The following is a 12,069-nucleotide window of genomic DNA, read 5'->3' as shown; positions in this document are numbered from 1 at the left end:
CCGGAAGTCGTCTCAGCGGCGAAGTCGAAATCTGCCTTCATAGGCTAACAAAAGTTACTCCCTGTGTAAGTAGTTATCTAAACACTTATATATTTTTTTTATGAAGGGAGTGCAGGTTTAGTTTTTTCTGGGTTTCCTCCCCAGTCGCTCAAAGTACTGGAAAACCCATTCGCTCGCTCTTCATCATCATCAAGTGGAAAAAAGAACAATTTTTTTTTGAGAAATAAGAACAAAATATTTGGTAACAACTGCAAACGAAACAGGGGCCCAAAGCCCACAAAAGCCCGTATGCCATTACCCGGGCCCTGCATACCCCATCTCCATCCACGTGCACATCAAGCCACTCGCGACCGTCGGATCCGCCTCCCGAACCCTAGCAAGCCAAACCCCTGCTACTTAATCCGCGCACTCAACCCCGTCACCGCCGCCGCCTCTCCCCATACCCTCGCCGTCTCCTCTCCCACGAAGCGCAGCTCGTCGAGGTAAGCACCGGTCGCCCGAACCCGCCGCCGTCCCCTCCCCTTCTCGATCTAAGCCTGAAGGATCCGTTGTTGACTGCGTCCGCGCAGATGGCCTCCGAGGCGGCGAAGGTGCCGGTGCCGGAGTCGGTGAACTTCAAGAGGAAGAGGGGAGAGGTCTGGGCCGCCGCGAAGAAGCAGAAGGTCGCCGACGAGAAGAAGAAGGACGCGGAGAACACCAAGGTCATCTACGCCCGCGCCAAGCAGTACGCCGGGGAGTATGAGGCTCAGGTCAGATCGCCGCCCATCTCTCGCTCGATCCAATGTCCCTTGCTCGCTCGTGGATGTGGATTGTATTCGTGTGTTGCAAACGTGCGGTGTGCGGTTGTACCGCTGATTAGGTTTTGGGGCCGTGCCAAGTCGAATTTGGACTGTATCAACTACGTATGCTTTACTTGTCGTCGGTCGATAGGAAAAAGGAGTGACCGGAGTTTAGCAGTTCTATATGTAAGATTTGTTCATACCTGTCCATTTTTGTATGCTTTTGTGCTGTGCATTACTGCGAGTCAACTGATATCCACGTATAGTAGTGTTAGCTGTGTTTAATTCCTTCAGATTCAGTTTGTTTTTCTGTAGTCCAACATCTAATCTAGCTCGATTGATCATTGACATGTTGGTGTTTCTGCCCGATGGAATCATTAATAAACGTGCTCAGTAACGAACGAAAACTCTGATGGAGTACTATATATGCTAATGTGGGTGTTGTGAGCAGGACAAGGAGCTGGTGCAACTTAAGCGTGAGGCCCGGATGAAGGGTGGGTTCTATGTCAGTCCTGAGGCAAAGCTGCTGTTTGTCGTCCGTATCCGTGGGTAAGGCATCACTTGCCACTTGATCATTGCTATCTGCATTGATTTGGGTTTGTGTGCACATGGGTTGATGCTAATTTTCTGAGACGTTGCACTACAGTATCAATGCTATGCACCCAAAGACCAAGAAGATCTTGCAGCTTTTGCGTTTGAGGCAGGTGGGTTGATCAATTATTTGGTCCTGTGAATGTGCATGTTGCTTGATACATCTACTTGTGAAAATGATTACTGATGTTCACTGCTAAAATTTACTTCTACAGATTTTTAATGGTGTGTTCCTTAAGGTCAACAAGGCCACCATTAACATGCTGCGTCGGGTTGAGCCATATGTTGCTTACGGGTCTGTTACCTGTCTACCTTTTTGAGTCTTAATTGAATGCATTCCTGTTGTCTTGTTTCCTAATGTAAAATAAATTGTACCTGGTCTTTGGTTGGATGAATTTACCACTGTGTTATCTACTGTCTACTATGACATTTTACTGCTTCTGTCTTGTTTAGCCACTTGCAAAGTCTTTTGAAAAAGTTTAGTCTGAAACCTGAACCATCCTTGCTTTATTCACTCCCAAGCAATTATGTTAGTTTAGCTGGTGGTGTTAAATGTTGCTACAAACTATAGGCAATCATTTTTCTCATGTAGTGCCATCAACCAAGATTTCAAGTGATCAATTCAGATGAACTAGAAAAATTCATGATCTGTGTAGGTACCCTAACCTCAAGAGTGTCAGGGAGCTGATCTACAAGAGAGGTTACGGAAAGCTCAACAAGCAAAGGATTCCTCTGACCAACAACAAAGTCATTGAGGAGGTTTGTTTCTTCAACCATAGGCCCTGTGCCCGTATATTTTGCATATCCATGCTAAGTTGAATCATTGCCTCTTACCAGGGTTTGGGGAAGCACAACATCATCTGCATCGAGGACCTTGTGCATGAGATCTTGACCGTTGGCCCACACTTCAAGGAGGCGAACAACTTCCTGTGGCCATTCAAGCTTAAGGCACCACTCGGTGGCCTGAAGAAGAAGAGGAACCACTACGTTGAGGGTGGTGACGCTGGTAACCGTGAGAACTACATCAACCAGCTTGTTAGAAGGATGAACTAGGTTGAAGGAGCTCCTTGATAATACCCTGTGTTGGAAGGATAAACTTGTTTCACATTAGGAAGCGGATGATGAATATGCATGCGTTTTTTGTATTGAGAACTAGACATGTTTGGATGAAATCTCACATTTCCCCTAGAAGTACTGAGTTTTTTTAGCTTGTTTTTACTGTGGGTCTCAAAAATGCTTTTGGTTTCTGTCCTCTACTATTTTATTTGGTCTTATATTGGCCAAGTTCCTTGCCATATTTGGGATATTAGGCATGCAAATCTTGTACTGCCTCCTTCCCAAGATATAAGGTGTGCTTTGACTTTTCTTGTTTTAATCGCACAACTTCAACTGTGGTTTTCACTATGTCCACTAAATTAGTATAAATATACATGAAACAAAGCGGATGTGCTGTTCTACAAGGATGTTATCAGTTGTACATGTTCAATGCGTGCATTTCCTTATATAAGGTGTATAGATTTTTGAGATTTTTTTTTCAAAATAGAAGGTGTATTCTGTAAACACTCTTTTGGATTTTTTTTAGGGATTTGAGGCAACCTCTTCTATTTTTTATGTCAATTAGTCAGGTGTAATCTTGCCCAAAATTTATGAAATTTTTCCTTCATGCGCATTCCTTAATTTTTCAATCGTTCGTTCAGTGGAGGGATTATGTATTAACGGTCGAGTTGCGCATGAGAGACCGCGCAAGTATATTTTGAGGAGGGAGTATCACTTTCAACTTCCAGTCTTTGGCGCTAATTTCCTCTTTATCCTAGAGGCAATCCTTCTCCTAATTTGTTAGTCAGTTGTACTAATGTTAGTGTGTATACAAGCGCAAAAGGGATTCCTTGCTGTTCTTAGAGCAGAGCCAGAACTCCATTCAAGAAAGCCCTGCTCCACAGGCGCAGAAGAAAGTTGTTGCTGTTCTTCTCGGGCAGAGGACTCTCATCTCGAGTGCGGGTTGTGCAGCGCAAGCAATTGTCGCCCACCGGTCTGGCCCATCGATGCATGGGAAGAGGAGCTCAGCGACCAGGATGGCTCTTGCGAGACCCGTTTCTGGCATTGTAGCAGTGTTAAAGAGACCTGCTGTTCAAGCCTCATTCCTGATGCCTCCAAATCCGAAAGGTTCATAACAAGCTGGATTGCTTGTTAAATTTCTCCCACCGATCGGTTGCATCGAAATTTCATGAAACACAGGCTATGATGCGAACACACAACTTTAACCAATGGTACATACCGTGCCATCTGTTTCCTTATTTCTTCCCGCATCTCTGGTACAACTTCACCATTGCTACAAAACCTCAGCCCCTAGTGTGCTTATATACACACACACACACCTAGGGACCAGACTCAACGGGACAACAACATGACTAGTCGACGGAGTTGAACCTAAGCCTACAACAACTCTCAACAGGACAGCAACATGACTAGTCAAAGGACTTAAACCTACACCTACCGCAACTAACTTCGTCATGATAATGGACCAAGCCAAACACCGTATACATTTACAGTAGTAGTAGCAAAACCCGTTCAATCTCCGACTCTCAAACATGGCAAGCTAGCAAACGACGACTTCAAAACGGGCTTTATTAGGGCAAGAGTATTTCCAACAATCTTTATTACTTGTCGTCTCTTGTACTCCCTTGAATCTTGACTTGTTTAAGATCCATGACTTGTCAATGCGACTCATTCATCGGGACAACCTGACTACGCTAGCTCCCCGGTTACATTAAGGAGAGTATAACCACACCTAATCCATGTCCTTACAGCGATTTGGGTTTTAATTAGTCCGTCTGTTTAATGATCTGGGAGTCCTTACAACGATTTGGGTTTTCGGCTACCCGTCAAATTTCGTCTGAAAATCGTGCACTGTGTGTAGTCAGGACCAACCGTGGGCTGCTGCTCCAGAGGCCGAAACGGAGGCCTCTAGTGCACTGGGCCGTTGGCCAACCCATTCTACCGTGTGTGGGCTTCAAGAGATCCATCGGAGGAGCGACAAAGCATGTGCTCATCTTCATCCAGCCTACGCGAGCCTCGGAGGGATTTCGGCGCCGGTGGGGATCATTCCGAGGCGAAGCTTGCCAGTGATCCGGCGCCGGAGGGGATCGACGCGAGGCGAGGCATACAGCCTCAACCCAAGGTGACGCGCTTCGAGGATCCAGCGATCGACAGGATCCCGATGCAGGTCCTATCGAGAAAACCTAGGCACGCTCCAGTGGGCAGGGCATGGCGGCTGCCATACCTTAATTTTGAGCAAAAAAAAAAAAATCTATACCTATGCAGCGATCGGCCCAGCTATCTCTCATCTGGCAGAAAATGCTACAAACGGAAAGAGGCTGGCCGCTGGCTTGATGGGCCGAATGTGTTGGACCAGGAACCAGTCTAGAGTCGAGACGTCGAGTGGTCAGGTTCGATCAAGCGCCCATGCACGAAGCAAAGACACACACGAACATCATATGCGACCACTCTAGGCACAAAACAGACCCTAAGCTGCAACGCGTTGGCGGCGGCTGGCCATTGAAAGCTTCATTATATTTATCGATATGTTTTAGGGTAGTGTTACGCGTCCGCCGACAGATAATCTGAAAACAGCTGCCCACTTAGCAGCCGTTAGATCTGGTCCGAACCAACAGTTAACCCCGCCCTCATTATTGTAACAAAGTCAATGTTGCAGAATCCTCTTTGCAATAGAGTTCATGTTGCAGAAACATTCAAGTGTTACAATTTTTTCGTCTTTAGTTTTTTGCAACATGAATGATGTTGCGGAAGGACTTTTGCAACATAAATGGTGTTGCACAAATTAGAGGAAGAATAGGAGCTTGGGAGGAACACGGAAAGAAACTGCGCTCGAGGGATCCAGATCCAGATCCTGTAATATACGAGTTGTTGCGTTGGGAAAACTGCGACAAGGGCTCATTTGCAAAACCATAAAAGATAAAGCTAGGTGAGCCACGCAGGACACACGTCACACGGACAAAGCAGAGGATGCCCGAGTGCCATCCGCCGGCTGAAGGCAAGATTTTCCCTATGTTTTAGGTTGTTTTCCAATTGAAACATGGAGCCTCTCAGCTACCTGAAGAAATATTGCATCACTTTTTATATGGACCATCAGATCTTCATCCAACCGTCCAAAATAGATCATGCATTGTTCATTTTCTTCCTCTCTTTTTGTTCCTCCTCACGACTCCCCCAGCCTGCCCCACTCGACACTACTGTGACCCCCCCCCCCCCCCCCCCCCCCCCCCCCCCCCCCCCCCCCCCCCCCCCCCCCCCCCCCCCCCCCCCCCCCCCCCCAACCTCTTCCCACCGTTGTTGCTGGCCGCCTCCTCAGCCATCCCTCAAAGTCATGCCGCACCAATGAAGAACTCTGGTGTATTCCCTTGCACACCACACCTAAAGATAGATAATAGGGTAATGGCTTGCTCCTAAGATAGATAGTTGGGCAATGACTTCCCTCTAAGATAGATATTGGGGCTGCCCCTTCTCCGCCGAGCTCGGATGAACTAGAAAAAACGACTGACGCGAATAAAATTTCCCTCAACCAGTCAAACTCACCAAAACTCTAGGCACATGAGATATAGCAAAACGATTAAAACATGTTTACATTTTCATTGTATTTGGTTATTCGTTCGTAGTGTGTATCGAATCTTTCGATTTGTATAAAAGAATAATCTTTGCTCCACCTTAATTTTTTTCCGGTCTCTGCCTCTGATCCCAATGCAGCAAACAACGGTTGCCTGGAGACCGCAACGCAGCAGACGGCAAAAATACGCCGGTGGAGTTCTGCTGCGCGTACGGCTCAACCCTCCTCCACGCCCGCCCCGACGACACTTCCATGGTCGACTACATCCTTGGCGTCGCCAACCCCCTCCATTGGCACTCCGAGGAAGGCTAGGTACACTCGGCGAACCAGTCTTCCTTCTCCCTTCATTCTTGCATCATGCTCCTCTGAGCTTATCCTGTGCACCAAACAGATTCTATTTGTTTGCTTGGTTTGATGCTCTATATGATGGATGGGTGGCAGAACTTGGTGAGGAACCCCACGGATTACTGTAGCTAGATGTCGCGCCATGGCCCCGAAGTTGTACGTACGCTCTCATTTCCCCCAATGCATCATTTACTTGGTCACCTGGTTAATTGGTTGGCTAATTTTTCCCTTGGCTCCTTCTTGGTGGTCAACTGAATCTATTCTCAGGTCACTTGGCTGGCAGATCGTGTCGGTATCGGGGGTGTACTTCAATCGTTCGTTCAGTGGAGAGACATATAATTGTTTTATTTTTGTCTATTAGAAAATGAAAGCTAGGATAGTGTCACATTCAATTCATAAGTACTCCACTAAAACTGAGACATAAGTAGTTCAGTTCATCTCATCAGTGCACTCCATCAACAATTATTTCAATCTAAATTTCGCAACACTGCCGTGTGATCCCTAGACACCTAGCAAACGGCAACTCAAACAATATAAGTAATATCTTCAATGGCCACTGTAGTTACTACACAAAAATTAGCTCATTGTAAACCTGAAAATTGGTACACAACTGTTCAGGTCACCACCCATGTACACATGATAACCTTTTTTTGCAGTGTCAGTTTGTTCTGGCTAGGATTCTTTGTTCCTTACAAAAAAGAGGAGGGCACATTCAGATAAGAGGCTTGTTAGTCAATTTGATCAAACTCTAAAGTACAAAAAAATAACTACATGATTAATATAAATGACCTAGAATTTCTGTAGTTTTGATTGTCAAATATGGCTGCTGCCCTTCCGCCCTACAACCACACCGTCATGCCTTCCCCTGCACATGTGAGGAGGAGTTATTGCAGGAGGACAAGGAGGAGCACTCACCTAGCTCGCTGCAGGTCCCCATCTTTATTTTAACCTTCATCTTGTGCTGCCTATGGTTCAGATTTAAAGGAACACAAGCTAGAAGATTAGCACATCTTGAAGAATTATAATTATCGCTCTCTTTGTTTTATAATTATCCATCCAAAGATTATTATTGTTAGCGGCTGCCAAATGTTTGATATGTGTTCTGGTTGTTTCAGAATTTCTATGGGATTTATACATTGGACACAGGGGACTGTTTCACATCTGAAAATTATTCTCCTAACCTTCCAGGTTACACCGTCCCCTCTACCGCTTTCTATTTAACTCTCCAGTTTAATACAATTTGGGGTTATTTATATCTGGGTAGGGTAGCACTAAACCAAATGGAAAAACAGCAGCCAAGCATACAATGCGAGGTCAGTTGTGTTGGAATAGCACAGTGATGGTCCTGGGAGAAAATGAAACTTAAAACTGTTCATTAGTTATCTTGGTTGCTGCAGGTTCATCCCCGAGAAGCTTAGTAAAAAATAACATGTGAAGACATTCTTATATTAATTTACCGGATATGACTCCCATGATTTATGCCTACCAAGTGACAAAACATGAAAATGAAGCTATTTTTGTACCGTAAGCAGTGTATTCTGGGGTTAGTAACAAGAAACGATTTATTCATGGAGAAAGCTCCTACAACTCGATATGGACATGTTGTGATGAAAAAGGAAAGATTCAAGATTTATAGTTTTCAGTATTGTTCATCGGTTGTATATCTAGATGCACATCTTCATATACCCCCTTCGTCCGGGTTTATTGGGTCCATGAGCATCAAGTGTGCGTCCCTTAATGTAAGGCCCGTACCGAGCACGAGGCATTACATGCAGCTTTTCAGTGGCCCAAAGTGGTTGTTGATGAGATTGGGCAAAGGAGTGCATCGGCATATGGTGCTATCATTAGGGAGATTGTAGATCGATCTAAGCATTTTGTTTCTTGTTTTTTTAGCCATGAGTTTAGGAGCTTGAATGTCGAGGATCACAATTTAGTGAAGCATGCTCTCTCACTTGGTGTTAGCTGCCGTGTGTGGTTAGGCAACCCAGGTGATCTATCCTTCGTCCCTGTAAACATTGTGACGAGTTAAAGAAAAGCTTCGTGAGATTGTCTCAAAAAAACATGCAACTTTTCTTTCCTATTTAATTTCACCGTTGGAGTAAAACTAGGAGGCGTTAGGCCGGTCATAGTGGGGAGTAACTTAGACTAGTATCATGTGACTAGTGTCATGCATATGACACTAGTCTAAGTTACTACCTTCATAATGCAAAGTAACATAATAGTAGTATCATAGATGACTTTATCTATTAGCTCATAGACTCATCTTGTTTTGGAAAGCGCTATGTTACAGTAACATATTATGTTACCACCTCTCATTAATTATTTGTCACATAAGCAGAATTTTCTCGAAGAACGTTATGTTACTAGCTAAATTACTCCCACTATGACTAGCCACAATGGAGAGGAACATATGCTAGTAACATACACACATTCCTAGACTATGTTACTATCTTCATAGCTAGTGGGTAGTAACATAAGTGTAGTGTCATGCAAATGTTCATTTATTAGGTTATAGACTCATATTGCATTGGGATATGTGATGTTACAGTAACTAGCTAAGTTACTGTAACTACCTCTCTCCTCATTAATTCATTGTCACATAAACAAATTTGTTGAGTTGGACTCGATGTTACTGCTTAAGTTACCTTCATTGTGGCTAGTCTGACTAGTCTTACATGCAACAGTCATGCAACAGTCGGTGCATGCGTTGGCTTTTCCATCGGATTGGGCATGCAGCCACGATTAGCACACATAGCTGGCGGCCTTGATTACTAGCATTAAATAACATAGAAAGTGGAACCGAACGCGTGAATGTTACTGGACGCAGTTATCAACATCTCATCTTTACGTAAGGGTGCCTTGGTCGCAGTGTTTTGGTCAATGGGCCTAATAAATTCGGACGGAGGGAGTAGAACTATAGCATTAATTTCCCCAAGCGTGTTATAGTTACATGTTTGACTACGTTTTTGTACAATAAATCTGAGCTTATATTAACAGTGGTAGAGAATCTCCTGGCTACTTAGAAGGCTATATTGTGTTGTTAGAGTAGTTTGACATCGAAGTCAAATTATTTCCATATATGTATGTTTGGTATTACTTCTATGAAAGTTGATTAGAGTTACATACATACATGATTCTTGTTATAAAGTAGTGAGTTGTCATGAAGTATTGTACTATGCCAACGCATAGCTTCCGACCCAGTTTCTCTAGCTAATTTAATCCTTACAATGGTGTTTCTTCACTTTAATTTACAATTCTTGTGTTTCCTGCATACATATGTCAGGTTACTGCCATTTATCCACTCAGGGAAGGCTAGTTGATGTGCCTATGTTCATAGTCCAGTGGCGGCTATAAATCAAAGCAAGCTACAAATGTACACACAAAATTGAAAGAAACTAAAATAGTAGTTACAGTAGCGATAATTCCTGCTTATTATCTTTCTCTCGTGGGTTGCTTCTTGCCATCGATTGGATCATATCTTATTTCAACATGGAAGGAAAACTTCCCCGAAACAATTATTCAGTTTATTTTAACTTTCTCTATAGTTTATCATGCATATTCGGGTCTCTCATGGATTCAGGTGCTACAGAGGATCACTACATGATTGTGATTGGTGGTCGGCGACGGAGACAATGGGCATGGCTCGGCGATATGCACGCTCTTGATGCTCTAGATCTGCAAGCCCTATCTAGGTCGGAGTGATTGTGTTCCAGGCGAATGCTTTGACTCTCTACTACGGTCATGTGCCTGCTGAGCGTTATTTCCCTCCTTTGAGGCGTCCTCGTAAAACTCCGCTCTTGAGCTTCCCGAGTGAATACCAGGATGATATCCAGAGCATGCGATGGCGGTATGCTCGTTTATAATATCCCTTTTGGAATCTTTGTCTGATAGACTACAATGTAATACTACATGAAGGCATTGATTTTTTTAAATAATAAATGTTGTCCAAAAGTTTTAAATATTTGCACAGCCTATTTTTATGTTTATTTTTTTAATATTTGTAATGTCTTTCTTCAGTATTTGTGAGAGATATTTTTAGGAGCCAAAAATATGTCTGTGATCAATCATGAAACATGTATCCAAATCATCCTAATTCTTTCAAATAAATGTATTCAAATTATTTTATATACCTAACAACTACAAGCCAAAATAGACGGACGCATCAACGCGTGCCATCAGCGATCTAATACATGCTGATGACTACACATGCTCAGTTACATACATGCTGATGACCACACATGCTCACTAGAGATATGGCCTTATTCGACATACTCACCATTATTGATTACCATTTCACTACATGCTCGAGCTTGATATCTCGGCGAGACACGTAGACAACCACATGCCATCTTTTCTCCACACATGTTTTCGCCCAGAGTAATATACCTCACTGTACAGTGGTTCGACTGTGGCACCGCACAATATGAACACTTGGCATGATGTTGACTAAATCCGCTAGTATACATGCACATGACTCATTGATTTATCCAACTTACCATTGATGATGCTTGCGCCTCACCGATGATATCGTACTTGCCATCTTTGTCTCGGTAATCTACCAAAGGGCGACCGATCGCCTTGAGATGCTAGGGGTAGCCTCTCTGCTGCAAGCATGGATTCAAAATTTGAAACCTTGATCTGGTGCTGGAACGGTCACACAAAAATTTCACCAACACACATGAATGCACAACCTTATGTATGCATGCCTATGAACATGAAATATATTTAACCAGGCACATGAGATAAGCAGGGGACAACCAATTTATTTCATCATTGGACATGGAATTACTTATAAAATATTCCGGCCCCAGCTACTCCACATCAACTTAGTCGCTTCGAAGAGGAGAACTTCATGGGTATGCAAGTTCAAAGAAACACCGAAACAACAAAACTGTGTGATTCTCAGAGTATTCACACACATGTTGTTTGTGCACCACTTATTATTCCAAGTTATATGTAGATAAAGTTCGACCATCTCGACCTTATGCACATGCCCACTCAGCTAGAGTGGTAGAATTAGATTCATGTATCATGAAGCAGTGACTGCATAATTAATGTCAAGATTTGCGGCGTTGCTCTTGGCCACGAGTCAAAACTTAACTCTGATGTCACAAGAAAAACTCTAGATGCACAGACGTCGATGCGCCCATGAGGTGTAGTAGCGATGAATTAACTATAGTCCAGCAGCTTTGGTAGGCGGTGGCGAGCACCTTGCCTGTGACATGATGAAGACAAAAATGACCCTTGATGGGAGCCATATCAAGTTGATCATCATTTCTGTGTTCTCCACAGGGTGTGGGGAAGCACAACATCTTCTACACCGAGAACCTTGTGCACGAGATCTTGACTGTCGGCCCATATTTCAAGGAGGCGAACAACTTCTTGTGGCCATTCAAGCTGAAGGCACCGCTCAGTGGCCTGAAGAAGAAGAGGAACCACTATGTCGAGGGTGGTGATGCTGGCAACCGTGAGAACTACATCAACTAGCTCGTTAGAAGGATGAAATAGGTTGAGTGAGCTCCTTGATAATACATTGTGTTGGAAGGATAAACTTGCTTCACATTAGGAAGTAGATGATGAATATGCATGCGTTTTTTGTATTCAGAACCAGATATGTTTGGATCAAATCTCACATTTCCTCTAGAGGTTTATGAGTCATTATTAATGCTTTTACTGTGGGTTGCAATCATGCTTTTGTTTATGTCCTCTACCATATTATGTGCATTATCATGG

General features: G+C 43.7%; 1 protein-coding gene across 1 annotated transcript; it reads left to right on the top strand.

The window, feature by feature from the left end:
• The first annotated feature begins 344 nt into the window (after positions 1–344).
• Positions 345–2,561, top strand: LOC125539560 (60S ribosomal protein L7-2-like). Its single transcript, XM_048703047.1, has 7 exons — positions 345–482; positions 570–749; positions 1,231–1,328; positions 1,426–1,483; positions 1,586–1,665; positions 2,027–2,129; positions 2,208–2,561. Exons 2-7 carry the CDS (start codon positions 570–572, stop codon positions 2,421–2,423), a joined length of 735 nt encoding a protein of 244 aa, XP_048559004.1. The 5' UTR covers positions 345–482; the 3' UTR covers positions 2,424–2,561.
• The last annotated feature ends 9,508 nt before the right edge of the window (positions 2,562–12,069 follow it).

Source organism: Triticum urartu, chromosome 2, assembly GCF_003073215.2.
Source record: "Triticum urartu cultivar G1812 chromosome 2, Tu2.1, whole genome shotgun sequence".
In the NCBI taxonomy this organism is placed as follows: Eukaryota; Viridiplantae; Streptophyta; class Magnoliopsida; order Poales; family Poaceae; genus Triticum; species Triticum urartu.
The sequence above is the reverse complement of the archived record's forward strand: the minus strand, read 5'-3'. Positions and strand labels throughout refer to the sequence as shown.